The sequence below is a fragment of the Strongylocentrotus purpuratus genome, unplaced genomic scaffold, assembly GCF_000002235.5.
Source record: "Strongylocentrotus purpuratus isolate Spur 01 unplaced genomic scaffold, Spur_5.0 spur5_scaffold_2, whole genome shotgun sequence".
NCBI lineage: Eukaryota > Metazoa > Echinodermata > Echinoidea > Camarodonta > Strongylocentrotidae > Strongylocentrotus > Strongylocentrotus purpuratus.
This window is the reverse complement of record NW_022145605.1, coordinates 36,664,570-36,681,712: the sequence shown is the minus strand read 5'-3', so window position 1 is coordinate 36,681,712 and position 17,143 is coordinate 36,664,570. Positions and strand designations below refer to the sequence as shown.

Sequence of the window (17,143 nt, the reverse complement as noted above, 5' to 3'; positions counted from 1 at the left end):
CCCCTCTATCCTACCTCGACCTTCCCTCCACCCTACCTCGACCACCCCTCTTCCCTACCTCTACCACCCTCTACCCTACCTCTACCACTCCTCCCCTACCACCCCTCCATCCTACCTCCACCACCCCTCTACCCTACCTATACCATCCCTCCACCCTACCTCTACTACTGGTTTTACTCTGAAAATCAAAATTGACTTTCCAAAGAGGTCTAGGAGTTTAATTTCTCGTCATTTTCTCTCTTTCCTATCCACTTCCTTCTGTCTAGCTTTTCCTTTTCCTCCCTCCCTCTTTATGTGTTTACTTTCTTTTATCTATCTTTTACCCCCCCCCCCCCCCCCCCCCCCGCCTCTCTCTCAATATCTCTTTGCTCTCTCTCTCTCTCTCTCTCTGTATGCATCCTGGTATAACTCTTACGTAGAACATTATATACTATTAATACATGCATACATACATACATGGTGGGTGTTTGTACGTGGGGTGGTGTGCGTGTGTGGGTGCGTGTGTGTGTGTGTGGGTGTGTGTGTGTGTGTGTGTGTGTGTATTTAAGTTGTCACTGATAGATTGATTGATTTTTATTCGACAAGCTTCCAACAAACCTCCCCGCTCTCATTTAAAAATGCAGTTACTAAAGAACTTTTTTCCAAAATGTAATCGTCCACCCTCCCCCACCTCCAGTCAAAACTCTTCTTCGGAGTATGCAGGAGGAAAATAATCCAAGATCCAAGATCCAAGAACAAGTCAGCTTGAACAGGATGGATAACCCACGAAAGCTCGAGAGCTTATTTCCAGTGATCCAGTGGTTCCTTACAGACATGTATAAAATTATTTTAAAATAGTAATATTTACAAACAGATAAGAAAATATATCTTTATGTAAATCAATTATATCATAATTTATACTATTATTGTTAGATCTATTTGAATGTTTTATATTTGATTTATCAATAAATGCAGAAACATCTGCTATAATAAAAATAGTAATTTTAAAAAAAAGTACAAACAACGACAATGCCATTGATATTCCGCATAAAAGAACTAAAGGAATTTAGCCCAGGCCCCCCCCCCCCCCCCCGGCCCCTTGTTCAAGTTCGCCATCTTCGGCGGCTTGAAGCAAGTGTAGGAAAAGTCGGTCAGATTCAAACACGGCGACGACACCTTGTGAGTATGGCCAATTTTCGTAATTTTTTTTTAATTCGTGATAAGGATTTGTTCGCCAGTGGGATCAAAAGGTTCTAGGGCCGGATACCAAGCAATAATAACCTCGTCAGAAGCACGGGTGCATGGAAAAGTGTTTCTCAGGGGATTTTATGTTGTGAAATCTGAGACGGTGAGTGAGACTCGACTGAGAGTGAGACTGAGAGTGAGAGAGACTGAGTGAGAGGCGGGCGCCGGGGGCGGTCCGCCGGAGCGGCCCCGGGCCAGCACGGGCCAGTTGGGAGGTGAATGGTCGACAGCTTAACACAGTGATAGCATTCACACATAGCTGCATTACTATCCTGGCTGTGTAGTAAAAAAATTACATACAATTACATACAATTACATACCGTCCTGACGGTCGGGTGCGGGTGCACGCTTGTGTTATTTGTAAGTTAGCGACTGTAGGCTAGATCTAGACCCTAGATCTAAATCTTAACTTTTACAGTCGCGGTCGCCAACTGAACACACGCGCATGCCCGCACAACCGTCGGTACGGTATGCAATTGTATTGTGCTGCAGTTTGCTGTGAATCCCATGAGAAAGTGCATGTTATAAGTCTTCGTTTTTAGGAAAAATACTCTGAAAAAGATAAGAAAATTTACACAAAACAGGTAACAAAGTAACAAACATAAATTAAATCATGACCTTTATGTGGACATTTGATGAATATTTACTTAATTTTGGGTATGGTTTAATAGGGTATCTCCACGCAGGAGTTATTGGTCAAAGTTTGGATAGACTTCTGAACTAGCGTCAAAACCTGTTCTATTGTCTGGATTCTCAACATTTCAAATACCACTGTACATAACTAAACTGATTTCACTCAAAATTGGTACACTTTTTTTTAGTGACAATTGATGACACATAAAGCAGTAAACAGTACGGGCGCTGGTCCGAGAATGAGGATCGTCCTCATAAAGGCGAACAAAATGTGTCCTCACAATAAGGATCGTCTGCATTTTTCTGCGGGTTTCGAGTTACCGAACCGCCTGCTGGCGAGGCGAAAAATGGATCCGGCGTAAGAAAATAAGTTTGGAGACGGAATGGAAACATTGAGGTCACGGTGGACAATTTAATTTTTTTTAAAGATTCGCAGCCAAAGAGAGTTGTCATTTAAATAAAACGGTATGGACCCATTTTATTATATATTTCTAAATCATTTAATTAACCATTACCATTGAAATGGTGAGTGTAGGTTTTTCCTTTTTACCACAATTCTTATTTGTATTTTTATTATATTTAACTTTCCAGTTGACAAGGAAAAATAGTGGAGACAAGGGTTTTCACAAACACTAAAAATGGCACAGCAAAATCAGTTACTCTTCAATCTGAGTGTTCCCTACAACCCCATAAACATGGTTACCCAGTTCCACAATCCAGGCCCAGTTGTCATTGAGCGACTTGCTGGAGGAAAACAGACAAGACAAGATGGCACCCGTGAAAATCCAGAGGAACCAGTGCAGTTCAGTGTCGTCTCCAAAGAAAAGCTCTCTTTTGCAATGCAGCTTGCTAGGCGGGACATGAAGAACAAAATACATGAGCAAAAGCACCAGCACTACAGACAGCAACTTGAAGAGAGAGGGGAATCAGCAAAACCACCAAAGAAAGCATGCAAAAAGAAGGGTGTGAATCAGAAAGCCAGCAAATCATTTAAAAAACCAAGTAGTCCAGATTCCAAGAAGTCCAATATCAATCTCCACAGGAGGTCGGTGAAGACACAGACACCTCCTTCAAAGAGGTCTCCTCTACTGTTTCTGCAGTCATCTTCCCAGCCAGGTGATGAAAGGGAAGTGAAAGGAACACAGGTTGTCAACAAAGCAGATTCTTCGTCCAAATCCACTTCAGCTTTAAGGAGTGTCAAGTTGCAGCAGAATCAGGAGATTTCAAGACTGAACAAGGAACTCAAGACATGTGTGGAGAGAATAAATACTCTTTCCAAACAAGGTATGCTACTTGGAAATATATGTTTATTGTCTTTAGTTATTGTCATGACATGTATTTGCATAAAGTTTAGATGTACATGTAAGATGGACAATAACAAAGACATTTATTGTCAAAACTGATAAGATTAAATCTGAGTAGAAGCAGGAATGCATTAATTCACTAACTTTGCTACCCTCAGTAGTCATATGTATGCTAGGATAAGAAATTGTACTTTTCCAATTTACAAGGAAACAGATTATCTGTAAACAAGTGTGATTCATAAAGTGTGATTCAACGGTAAAGAGACCACTGCAGAAGAACAAATGGGGAACATGAAATATTACAGAAATAGGTTGATGGATTAGGGGCTCTTACTACATTTGCTCTGGCAACAATTGTTCTGGGCTTAAGGTGTTAAAGATTGAGGGTTAGGATAAGGGTTGTGACTGTAAAAATGCATGGGGTTACTTGTTAAGATTGATGAATTTTTGGGGTCTGAATCCAGAGTTAGATTTTTGGAGGGGGGGGGGGGGTGTCCTGGGTACCTGATAATGATGAGCCTTGTGTCACTGTTTTAATCCAGGGTTGAAGTGTGAACAATTTGGCTAGTGTATGGCTGTAGGATATTGTCCTAGAGTATATGTATAATTCCTAGTACAGAAGTCTCGATATGAATCTGTCAAAAGTTTGTTTTAATATTCTAGTTTCAGAACCTACAGCTGTGAATAGCTCTCCAGATAGGACAGCTACACTAAGAGCGGGATTAGAGGCGCTAATGAGAGCCGACCCAAATCAAGCTAAAAGGTCAGAGGTCATGAATCCAAGGAGACAGAGAAAGCCAGTGGAAAGAAGACGATTTCAAAGCAGTAGTGTTATTCTTCCAATGTCTATGAAATCAAGGGTGAGTTTTGAATTTCAATATACATGATTTTTATTAACATGATAATATAGAGATATCGACTGCTACGAGAGGACTTGCTGTTTTCATATGCTCCACCCAGCTGCACCTCAGGGTGATAGCAGCGGATGAAAATTTCCCTGAGAGCCAGTTTAGAAACGGCCAGTCCTCGAGTATTAAAGCAGTCGATACCGCTTTTATCTGCCGAATTCAAACAAAAATCTACCAAGAATTCTTACCTTATCCTTTTATCGAGTAAAGATTGGTTAAAACATCACAGAAAAATCTGAGAAGCTGTCTGTTTATCACCGACAAAAAATGACTGAAATTTTCGATCAGTTGGGAATCGCAGACAAAAAACACTGTATGGTGTCCGTGCTCGCTCAAAGAACATTTAACATGTAAACCAATGGGTATCGCAGCAAGATTTTATTATTTTCCTGGTAACTGGAATTTTGAGGGATTTTACTCTCGGAATATTAGTCGATTTTGGCATTTTTCGTTTCTTTACGCGAATGGCTAAAATCACGACTGCAATTTTGACCGAACAGATGGCTAGATTTCTTAAGTGAGGTATATGATGTATATTGTGTTTGGAAGGACAAGTTTTTAGTTATTTTGTTCCATAAATATCCAGCAATATCTAAGATTTCAGTAGGTGAATCTGAAGACTCTATCAAGCTTATAACCCAACTAGAGCTTGAATCAGACAAAATGGCCAATTTATGTTCACAATTACATAATACAACTCAATACCTTTCACTTGCTCTAAGAGGAATTTTGGTTTATTGTGATAAAAATTTGTGAAATGTAAAGCTTTGTCAGTGTCAGAACCTGGCAGATAAATTCAGCATTTTGTTAATATCCTTATTACTTCTTACTTATTCTCATTACATGTACATGTAGATGTATCTCATAAGGATGCAATCTCGCAATGGATTTTTTTTTTAATGAATTCTAATTAGTTTTCTTTGAATAATGGTCACTGAAAGAGAACATATATCTCACACTCTCACACTCTATATACAGTGAAGTGTTACCTCTATTCACTTTCATATCTTGGTGTGCTGCAAATGACAGAGAGAGAGAGAGAGAGAGAGAGAGATCCATCCTTTTCAGGAGAATTTGAATCAAACAAATAAACATGGCCTAAGACTGGCTTTAAGTACATAAGTATAAAGAATTCTTAAATTAATATGATAATTGTATACATTAATATCTACCCGCTTAAAAAAGCTTATTTGTCTAGATGCCATGTAGAATAACATACTGCAATAATAATAATCCTTGGTCTTTTTATTTTTCTCAAAGCAGCATCATACCAAAGAGAAACATGCACCGACAGAGGGATCCATGCACTTCACTCGCCCTACCAAGTCCTCAAAATCCAAGGGTATAGCTGCAGGAGACGTGATCAGAAAGGTGATCACCAGGACTTCACCAAGGGGAGAAGTGAAATCAGCATGGGCACCACCAGGATCCCCTCAGAGCTTTCATAAGATGGCCACCTCACGTGTGAGTAGTGATGTTGCTGACTATGAAGAGATTGAGTCTTTGGTTGTTAGTCCAGGCAGAGGAAGGACTGGTCATCTTGGAGGGAGAGGGTTACAGGAAAGAGATGAACATCATAGACATCGCATGGGAGACACAGGGGAGAAAATGACCAGAGCAAGACCAAAACATGAGCAGATTGATAGAGGTGGATCTTACGAATGGAAATCCAGCAGTGCACGCGTAGCCAGCGCAGAAAGAGCAAGAATGAAGTCTCAAGGTCAACTGAAAAGCTCAGGGGACACGGAGAGTACTTCTCATGGCAGGTATGCAAAGATTGATTATGAACCAAGGGAAGGTGATAAGAGTCGGTTGGATGAGTTCAGCAAAGAAACAGGAGGTCATAAACATACTGCCAGGAGGAAAGTCATGTTTGATCGACCGGTAGAAAGCGGTAGCTCCATTGGAACAATAGATCATGGTCACCCTGTCCAAAGTCATGGAACATCTAAGAACAGTCTTTACGCTCATAGACATGTACATACAAGGAAGCAAAATGAAGACGATGGACACAGATATACCAGTTTGTACGACAGGATTGATAGTGAACAAGAGATTGGTCAATCTGAAAAGTATGGTAGCAAAAGAAATCTTCGGATATCGTCTGATCCAACTTTAAAGGTAATTATAACTAATTAACGCATAAAATTATTTGCAAGTTGCACTACTGGCTCTACAATCTCTTGTTAATTCAGGGTCTGGATTGCTGTTCTTTTTTAGGGTTGTATGCATGAGCTCTATTTTGAACTACTGAAATGTTTGGGGTTCAGAGTAAGATTTTGGAAGCCCATGTGTCCCAGCATTGCCAGCAACCTGTAAATGTGACCCCTGGCGTTATTAGTTTCTCAAAGTGCAATAAGTGTATAAGAATTTCCCCATGGATTGCTGAATTTAATCTTGCTTTTGACAGTTTTACATGGTTCTTTATCAGTGCTCAGTCATTACTAGCCCATTATGATGACATGCACTAAATGTGAATACTGTTCTGGTAAATTTGAAAAATAAATTCTCACATAATGTGCCAAACAATTTTGTTCAAAAATGTATAGTGGCAGAGTAATGAGCATACAGTACATGTAGAAAGAAAAGGAAATCCGGGTAAGTAGGCCCAACACCATGTGCTTAACACAGGTCACTACCGGTATGTGCAAATGGGAGTTGTGGTTTTTATCAAAGATGATGCCCAGTAAGTTTTTGTGCACTTGTTTTTATTTCACTGGTTTAAACAACCAATCTACTCCAGGATAAACAATCCACAATAAATCATAGCAATTTTCTCTCAAAATACAATTCCCATACCAGAGCTCAAGATAAGCTTTAAACTATGTAAAGTAATGCCTTTCTGGCTTCAGCATGATAGGAGTAGTAGGGTACATGCTCCTGTGACAATGGCTTTGGGATTAACATCCTATACTAGACAAATTCTTAATTTTAACCTCTGACCAAACACTTAACCTAATCCTATCCCAAACCCTATCCCTAACCTTAACCCTAACTTGCAACTCTAATCCTTACCCTTCAATGAATTAAAGCCAAAAGCAACCGTTGTCACCAAGCATTTGCATGTATGTCAGACTCTGAATATTGAATCGGGTTGTTTATATCTTTGAATTCTTTTGCAATGATTTCCAGAATACGAAGGACAGGATCACAGACCTCTTAGTAGATGAGATATTAGAGGATGCGGTGCAGGAGCTGGAGAGACTAGATAACGATACCATGATAACGAGACAGGCTCAGATTATGCATGATACCCCTACTTTTGAGAACCTCCTACAAGAACTGGAATACATGGAGGCAAGTGTGCTATTTACAGAAATATTGACAAGCTGAAAATCGTAAGATTGGCAGTAACTCCAGAGATATACACTGTATGTGCCACTTTATGTGCCACTGTATGTGCCACTGTGGCAAATCTGCTATCAAACAAAAAAGCTCAAGAAGCTCTTCCCTTTGAGTGGTATATCAGTGGGTGTGACTGTGAAGTACAATTACCCATGATTTTATTCACAAACGCTTTTTTTGTGGCAAAATGTGGCAACATTTGTAGAGAAAACATCCAGTCCTTTCCATTGTGCTTGAATTGCCCAAGTACAAGTCTGTATCATTAGACATTAGCATTAGACCCTCTACCATATACTGAAGAGATATGGTAACTTGAATATGTTTTTATTTAATAAAAGTAAGTAACATGTGTTTATGTAATAGGTGGTAAAAGGTCCTGGCAGAAACATTATATCCAATGTGTTGTTTTTTATGGATAGGAACTTCATTATTTGATACCATGATTAAATGTCATCTTGCAATTCTTTCCTTGCTATCATTTGTTTAGATGGAAGAAGAGAGAATACGCCGACGATGGAAGCAAGTGAAGTACGATGACCCACAGGTCTCAAGGTCAGAAGGATGTCAAGGGTCCAAGGTACATGAGGTCTGGATGAGGGGAACCCCACTTGATGCTCAGCAAATGGAAAGGTGAGATGTCTTAAAGTGTACAGATTTCTGAAAACTGTCTTTTGATGGGAAAAAAGCAGCATGCATAAGCTCCATACGCTGACTCAACATGAAAGTTGATATAGTTTTAATATTCAGAAACGTATTTTAGTCAAAAGATAATGTAGAAGTTAACATAGGAAATAAAATTGATTTAGAAAGGTCTTTTACTAATACGTCTGTACTAATTTGGCCAGGAGGGATTACACCACCCAGAGTGGTCACTGACGGGTGGCTATCTCATCAACTTACATGTAGCTCTCAATTCACATAGGAAAAAGAGGATCATGGGGGTATTGGGGGACCAACAGGCACCGCTTAGGCATTGTTTTCTATATAGAGGGAGCAAGTAGCTACAAATAGTACAGTTGGGATTTAAGTATTATGCAAAAGCCTTGATGTGTGAAATGCAGTAGATATTTTCTTTTATGTGTTTTTCCTACTTGGTTTCTGTGAAAACTATAATATGATTCTTCAAATCTATAACTTGTCAATATAAAACAGATGTAGAAAAACTAGAAAAGAAAGGAATAAAATAACTTTGTGACCAAGACCCGGACAAAGGTAGTGTGTATGAATTGATGAAACTCAATAAAAACATGCTTAAGTTCACATTGCTGTATGCATGATCAAACAGGAACCATGATTGGGAAGGGTACATTTTAACAATGATTCTTATTAGAGAATCGATCGTGTCGGGGGTATAGCTCGCCCTTAATATAGTTTTCAGATTATATAAAGAATTTGAGATATATTAAGGTATGTTAATAACCCTGAGACTTGACATATATAGCCTTCAGAATACTGCCCCAGTCCTCTACACATGGCAATAGCAATTTTGATTAATTTGAAATTTCAATTTTTAGATCTTTTGCAATGTATTTTGAATTATAGTAATTAATGTTTTCTTTTAACCCATTTTAAAGATTACATGCTTGTTATTAAACCTGATCTGATACAGGTTTTTATACAATCTTATTCCCCTACAGGCTGAGTGATGTTCCTGGGCAACACACCGCTATATCCTTGACCAACACTGGACAGCCTGGCAACCAAGGTACCAGTAAGATCTGCATTCATCCCGTCAGACTAGATAACCCTGCTCATGATCATGATGAGAAGGACATGAGTAGCAGAGCAGGACAATCCAATCAGCCTATCCATCTAGAACCTTCTCTACCACTTAGGAATGGTCTCCTGATTCCAGATGACACTGCAAGGGACCAGCCATTGGAAGCTGTAGGAGCCAGCGTGAGAGAAGGTGGTGGGATACCAGTCTTTGTCCCTAGCGACATGATGAAGAGGGTACAGGAGAGTCGAGAGGAATTTGAAACCCATCTCAAGCGCACCTCCCATTTCGCCTATGGCACATTCAATCCTTGGAAGCTAGTTGAAAAGTAAGATTTTTGTACAGATCTTAGTCTATGATTTCATTCAAACCAAACTGATATGCTTTAATGGAAAACAACAGAAAGTAGAGAAGACTTTTCTGATGTTGCTAAAGGCATACTAATGTTATGAATTTAGCCACGATTGTGTAGCAGTAGCTGTCTGTCGCGAAGCGACAATGACCGCCTTCATTTTCACTTTACAGCTGTTCTCCATACAGCTCGCTGGCCTGCAGCAGTTGTCCAAGTCTTGATTTCAATTTGCCTCCGCTTAAGGTTCCTCTTGATCGTGTCCTTGTAGCGAAGCCGTGGATGACCAATCCCTCTTTCGCCAGCGGGTAGTTGCGAGAATAGTACTTGATTTGGTAACCTCTCAGATGGCATCCTGATGACATGGCCTGCCCATCGTAGATTCTTCCTGATGAGCAGGTCCTCCATAGAAGGAAGGTTTGCTTGCTCTAGTACCTCTTTGTTGGTCACCTTGTCCTTCCAACTGATTCTCATGATTGCTCGGAGGTGTCTCATCATGAACGCGTGAAGTTTCTTTACTTGACTTTTGTAGAGAGTCCAGCTTTCCGCACCGTATAAGAGAGTGGATAGGACAATAGCCCTGTAGATTTTGCACTTCACTCTTGTTGAGACATGATGGTTGTTCCATAGCCTGGTTCGCAGTCTTCCAAAGGCACTGCTGGCCTTTGACATTCTTTTCACCAGCTCAGAGTCGATGCGTCCGTCTTTGGATGTAGTGCTGCCGAGGTAAGTGAAGTCATCTACCTGGTTAAGGGCTGTCCCATCCACTAGGATCTCCTCCCCCTCTCGGTGGTCTGTACCTGGTTGGAATAGTACTTCAGTCTTTTTGATGTTTATTTGTAGACCGAACTTCTTTGATGCTGATGAAAATACATCTATAACATGTTGCATCTGCTCTGGTGTATGAGCAACAAGAGCACTGTCATCTGCAAAGAGGAGTTCCCTCACGAGAATCTGTGTAGACTTCGTCTTAGCTTTGAAATGTGCGACATTGAATAGGTCGGCGTCTTGACGTGATTGTATGTAAACGCCCTCCTCAAAGTCCGCAAAGGCCTCCTCCAGCATCGCCGAGAGAAAGATGGAGAACAGCGTAGGGGCCAACACACATCCTTGTTTTACACCGTTACTTACAGGGAAGCTATGGGATGTTTCGCCTGCTTCCTTGACTTTAGCCATCATACCCGTATGTAAGGACTCTACCATTCCAGTGAACTTCTCGGGACATCCATACTTTCGTAGTAGTTGCCAATGACCTGTCCTACTCACAGTGTCAAAGGCTTTCGTGAAATCGACAAAAACCACATAGAGGGATCGGTTGTGCTCAATGCATTTCTCCTGTATTTGTCTGAGGCAGAAGATCATATCTACTGTGCTCCGGTTGTTCCTAAATCTGCATTGCGTCTCCGGCGATATATCTGGTGCTATGTGGGCATTCAATCTGTTCAGAAGGATCCTGGCAAAAACTTTCCCTGCTATTGACAATAGCGATATCCCTCTGTAGTTTCCACATTGAGTTCTATCTCCCTTTTTGAAGATGGCGACAATATTAGCATCCTTCCATTCCTGAGGTACGGAGCCTTCTGCCCATGCTTGTTGTATCAGCATTAGTAAACTGTTGGTTAGTGTGGCTCCTCCGTGCTTCCATATCTCGCTTGGTATCCCATCCACTCCGGGAGCCTTGCCACCACCCAAGGAGGCAATTGCCAGGTTTAGCTCTTTTCGTGTTGGAATATCATCGAGTGCAGTAACTACAGGTCGCTGGTTGATCCTATCACGCGCTGCAGGCTCGATATCTCCTGGCTGGTTGAGTAGTGTCTCAAAATGCTCCGACCATCGTTCAAGCACCCTTTTGTTGTCTGAAAAGGTTGTGTTACCGTCCAGGGACTTGAGATGAACTGTACTCCTAGTCTGGGGGCCCCAGACTTCTTTCAGTCCAGTGTAGAAGGACTTCATGTCATTATTGTCTGCGGAGCGCTGCAGGTCCTCTGCCTTTTTCTCCCAACAGGTGGTTTTCATTTTCCGTGTGTACCTCTGCAAGTGTCTGCAGGCTTCCTTGTACGCGGTGGTGGTGGACCTGGTGCTTCTAGTCTGTAATACACGTTGGTGTGTTTCATCCCTTTTCTTCATGAGTATCAGAAGCTTGGAGTCTTCTGGGTCAAACCAGTCCTGGTGTTTTCGCTCTGGTTTACTGAGGGTGTTGCTCGCTGTGTCATATACTACTTTGCTGAGTGATGCCCAGGTCTGATCAACTGTCATTCCCTCTTGCACTCCCCAAGTCGCCAGAGCTTTCTCCATATCTTGCTCTAGCTTTAGCCGTTGTGTGTTGACGTGTAGCTGGTCTGTGTTCAGCTTTGCAAGTTTAGTAGCTCCTTGCTTCCTATGCTTTGAACGTAAAGCAAATGCAATCTTTGATCTTAGTAGCTGGTGATCGGTCAAGCAGTTAGCTCCACGCATAGTTCTTGTGATGTGAACATCCATTCTGTCTCGTTGTCTTGTTATGATGAAATCAATCAGGTGCCAATGCTTAGAGCGAGGGTGCATCCATGTGGTTTTGTGTTCTTCCCTCTGCTTGAACACGGTGTTTGTCAGTAGGAGTTCGAACTCAGAGCACAGCCCTAGAAGTAGCTCACCATTGGTGTTGCATTTACCAATTCCGTGCCTGCCTAACACTGACTGCCATTTCTCATAGTCTCGTCCTACCCGGGCATTGAAGTCTCCCATCAATATCAGCTTGTCAGTCCGGGGGGTGTCCCGCAACGTTCGTCTAAGCTGATTGTAGAAGTTCTCCTTTGTTTCATCCGGACTTGTCATGGTTGGTGCGTATACACTGATGAGAGTAGTATTTCCCTTCTTCGTCAGTGGTACCGTCTTTGTCATAATTCTATCATTCACCGCTTTAGGCATTTCTGTGAGCTTCGCTAAGATCTCTTTTCTGATGGCGAATCGTACGCCGTCCGGCTTGCCGCTCCAGAAGAATGTGTAGCCCATGTCATCGAGCCTTCCTGACTCGGAGAAACGTGTTTCACTCAGAGCAGCAATGTCAATTTTGTACTTCTCCAGCTCCATGGCTACAAGGGCAGTCCTTCTCTCTGGCCTGCCAGTTCCTTCCCGATCAAGGTGTGTCCTGACATTCCACTGTCCAAACATCATTGTAGTTATTCCGCGGGTGACATCTTTTTGTTTTTGTTGTTGTTTGCTCCTAGCATACTTGGCACTGTCGACGGAAGTCCCGATCTAACAGCGCGGTCCTTGTTAACCCGGAAGACGACCGAACCGGTATGAAGTTTCATACTGTTGCGCATAATCTAATGAAGGCTGCTTGCAAAGGTGGATAAGTACCGGTAGCTCTTGCAAGTTACTACTGGCACTCTCTCGGGGAACTGGTGGCAGTTTCACACCAGCGAGGACAAACCAGGACGGGTGTGAACCATTAGACCCTGCAGTGACTGGTCGAAGGATGTCGGGAGTTCCGTATCGTCAATCACCCTCAATGCTGTCACGGTGGCATGGTTTTCTGTTAGGGTTTGCTCCCTTAGCCTTATTTAGATTCTAAAGAGAACCTGAACCACAAGGCAGTGGTTACAACTAAGCATGGCAAAACCAATTAACATTTATTAAAAGAATGAGGCGATTACAATTACTCCTATGATAAAAGTACTAATTGAACCAACAAAATATTACCTTACTTTATTGATTATGTCTATTCGGTGCTGTGATAAAAACACTGATTATATTACAGAAACAAAGATTTTTTTCTCAAAATAAGTGCAAGAATATTAAGGAGATTAAGGGCAGATCGGATTACCTTACGATATCAAACTAATTTGATTAATAAATTCAGTAACTGATTATAATATATTATGAATCAATTGATTTGGTTGATCCAGTTCGATGGCACAAACACTACACTACTAGACAGAAATCCTAACAATTACAGAGCTTGGTCTTGTTGCTCTGTTTGCCAGCAGTTTGAGGATATGGAATCCCGCGGCACATTACTCACAAGAGCTCTAACAATCCAAGCTTTAAAAAAAAAAAAAAAAAACCTATGATAAGTAATTCTGTGCCTGTACCACCAATCTGATCGATATACGAACAATTAAATGTATTAAACAAAGAACAACAACAAAAAATCGAAACATCAACATTCACATTCAAGGAAAGGATATGACTTGTGCACTTGGCTGAAAGAGAAGTAGAAAATCCACACAGTCTCCTATTATGACGTCACAATCAGCTGAGATGAAAAGTACGCGCTGTGTACCTTAGTAATATCTACTACAGTGTATATTGATACCTGTAATCATTCAGATGGTAAAACCCCTTCAGAATCAAAAGCTTTTTGTACTTTTTTACTCTCACATATATAAACAAATATTTCAAGGTAGCTTATTGTAGGAAATCTGGTTGCAGGGAAATAATCTGACATGATCTGATTTATAAGAAGATTCAGGATTAGGAAGACGGTCTCATTAGATTAGATAGGTCACAGAGGTCAATTTCTGGAATTAAAGGTTTTTATGCCTCCGCTACAAAGTAGCCGGAGGCATTTTGTTTTCGGGTTGTTCGTCCGTACGTACGTCCCGTTCTCGTGATCACGTTATCTCAAGAACCAATTGATGGATTCCCGCCAAACTTGGGTCATGTATGTATCGTGCAGAGCCAATGAACTGATTAGATTTTGGGGTCACAAGATCCAAGGTCAAAGGTCACAGGGCTGATTATGTATGCAAAAAAAGCTTGGGATTGATGGATTCCCTCTGAACTTGGATCATGTATGTATCTTGCAGAGCCCATGAACTGATTAGATTTTGGGGTCACGAGGTCAAATGTCAAAGGATATGGGGCTCATTATGTATGCGAAAATAGCTTGTGAACGTATGATCAATAGAACCGACGGATGGATTACTATCAAACACAAAACATGTATCTTGCAGAGCCGATGAAGTGATTAGATTTTAGGTTCATGAGGTCAAAGATTGAAGGGTCAAACATGTGAAAAATAGCTTGTAATCACATTATTCTGAGAATCTTTTAGTGGATTACAATCAAACTTGAACTTTAAAAATTGCTTCTGTTTTGGTTTGTAAAATTGCTCCATGGCGGAGGCATCATTTTTGACTGCGCGCAGTCGAAGGTCCATCTAGTTTAGCCTTGCTATTGAAATATCTAAACATGGTGACGGTATTACTATAGGAAGATGATCCAATTACATTGTGGGGCTAGTAGGTCAAGATCATAGTCGTCAGTTGACTGACTATAGGCTTTTAGTTTTCATTAATAATAATAATAATAATAATACTCAGTTTTTATGTACCGTTTATTACAATTACTAAGCACTTCCAAACTTAGAGATTATTACCATGGCTTTAGCTGTGCTGCCATTACGGCGCTCTAGTATTTCAAAGAATTAATTCCTGTCAGGTACCCATTTACATCACCTGGGTTGAGTGTGGCAAATGTAGATCAATGTCTTGCCTAAGGACATTAGTGCCACGGCGGGTCTCGAACCGCGGACCTTGTGATCGACAGTCAGGCGACTTAACCACTCGACCACAGCACCTCACAAAAGATTCCATCCATTTCCTATACTGAATTTAGGGCGGAGGCATATAGGAGACGCAGTCGCATTTGTCTTGTTTATTTCTAAGCTGATCAGTGAATGTTTTTGCAAAACATGTTTTCTAGATATTGATAATAACCAATAATATGTTCACTGATTCGTTGTGTTTTACAGGATCTCAGATGAACTGGTCGATGACATTATTTCAGGTATCACAGATGAAGTGGGTGATGTTATTGGTAACTATGTTGAAACTCTCTACTCAACAGAATTTGATGTGAAGACAGATGATGCATCATTGAAAGAAAAGGCACGCAAAGCTCTCTTCACGTAAATTAACCTTTAGCCCTGTACCAGCTATCTCATCGTTAGAACCAACAAATGGACTCTTGGTGCGACACAAACTCTATATTATGATAATGGGGGGCATTTAAACTGCAAGCAAAAACCTTGGGCTTTTCTCACATTCTTGAGTTTCGTCAGAAGTTGCTAGGCAACTACCCATAAATCTGATCCCCCAAAACCCACCTCTGGAGTTTGTTTTTTAAACTCCAGCTGAAACTCCTGTTTTTTCAATGTATATAAATGTTTGCTCTCAAAACACCATTAAATTATTTAAGTTTTCGCTCACTTCCATGCTACAGCATGCAGAACAGCAACAATTAGTACATGAGTACTTCTCACCCCCAAAACCCTGAATGTTTAGACTTACAAGCAATTACTTGCGGGCTCATACTGGTTTTTCTAATAGTGTAAATCATTTTTTTGTTGCTGTGTAAATGGGCCTGATGAAGGTTGCATTTACAAAATACTTTGTATTCTCCAGAAAGAGCTTCATCCAGAGGCTCAAATGCACTGAGTACTGGTAAAGGTTATGTGGTCTAATGGATAAGTCCCAAAACTATAGATCAAAGGGTACAGGTAGAGGTGTCATAGTCGAGTGGTTCAAGCACTTGAGTTGAAATGCAGAGGTTGTGGATTCAATTCTCGAAACAGCACTAATGTCCTTTAGAAATGCATTAATCTACATACATTTGCCACTCCATACCCAGGAGAGAAATGGGGATTGGTAAGATGACGAAAGCCTTAAGTTTGTAATAATAGCCAAGTGCCGTATTGTTTATTCTAGAAAGAAAAGACCACACGACCGAGTCATACATTTTGAAAAAAAATTACATTTTATTTAGATTGTGTGTAGGAACAAATGTGAAAGATGTCTGGTAATACATCCAGTAACATTACCGATTCAGTCACTTTGAGGTCCCCATACTTATTCATCTATGTAAAGTGACTACAACTTTAAAAAGTTACTTACTTTGTGTCCGATTTCATTCAAATTTTCACGAGTTAGCTCATATGATTTTTCTGCTTTATAGTCTTGGAGATTATATTGCTTTTAAGATTGGATTTCCTTCTTTTTCTTCCTTTTTTTTGAAAATGAATCTGTGTGTTCAATTTTATGCATGTGTGGGCATACTTTCAGGTCTTACTTCAAATTTACCAAACAATAGTTTGTGTACAGCTAGAATGTATAAAAATCAACCTAAAAATCTTTATCTGGTTTTCTATGGGCTAACAAATAAGGAATATGAAGAAAATAAAGAAAAACAGCACACAGAACCCAAGTCACACTATGAATATGACTGACAAAGAAAGCGGACAAAATATACAGTTCGTCAGGTAGATAAAGGATCATCCCTTCACTGCTATAATGTACAAATGTGTAGAACAGGTGTCACTTGCATATTCACCTTTTTACATAATAGCAGTGAAGGGATGTTCATTTGTCTACCTGAGGAACTGTATATTTTGTCCGCTTTCTTTGTCGTCATGTTCATAGTGTCAGACTTGGGTCCTGTGCGAGTCCTATTATATGCAACCATGTACAAGCATGTTTAGTAGTCTACTTACAAGCTGTTTTAATGTTAAATAACAGAGTATTTAAGCTTTTACAATATCTCATTAAATAGACGTAATATTTTGAATGTACATGTAGTTTACTGGTTGTGACATGGAACCCTAACATTCAAAGCAAAATGTTTTTTGTTTTTTTTTGGTGATTTGTACACTTTAAGAATAGATATTCTATTATTTTAATGA

The 17,143-nt window shown here is 40.4% G+C and overlaps 1 protein-coding gene across 4 annotated transcripts; it reads left to right on the top strand.

Annotated features, from left to right (window-relative positions):
• Positions 1 to 1,080: 1,080 nt before the first annotated feature.
• LOC100888049 (protein moonraker) lies at positions 1,081 to 16,717 on the top strand. Of its 4 annotated transcripts, none has more exons than XM_003726783.3 (8): positions 1,081 to 1,158; positions 2,449 to 3,141; positions 3,825 to 4,021; positions 5,333 to 6,190; positions 7,202 to 7,366; positions 7,902 to 8,044; positions 9,052 to 9,459; positions 15,218 to 16,717. In XM_003726783.3, the coding sequence occupies exons 2-8, from the start codon at positions 2,496 to 2,498 to the stop codon at positions 15,375 to 15,377; spliced, it is 2,577 nt and encodes an 858-aa protein (XP_003726831.2). In that variant the 5' UTR covers positions 1,081 to 1,158; positions 2,449 to 2,495; the 3' UTR covers positions 15,378 to 16,717. The 4 variants fall into 4 exon arrangements, with proteins under 4 accessions (XP_003726831.2, XP_030848189.1, XP_030848190.1 ...); XM_030992329.1 differs by lacking the exon at positions 15,218 to 16,717 and adding an exon at positions 12,684 to 13,529; XM_030992328.1 differs by lacking the exon at positions 1,081 to 1,158 and adding an exon at positions 1,165 to 1,327.
• Positions 16,718 to 17,143: the final 426 nt, after the last annotated feature.

Excerpts from the sequence above, each read along its gene's own strand:
- LOC100888049 (XM_003726783.3), top strand. The coding sequence starts at position 2,496 with ATGGCACAGCAAAATCAGTTACTCTTCAATCTGAGTGTTCCCTACAAC. Across the intron at positions 6,191-7,201 it reads CGTCTGATCCAACTTTAAAG|AATACGAAGGACAGGATCAC; the intron begins GTAATTATAACT and ends AATGATTTCCAG. Across the intron at positions 7,367-7,901 it reads AAGAACTGGAATACATGGAG|ATGGAAGAAGAGAGAATACG; the intron begins GCAAGTGTGCTA and ends TCATTTGTTTAG.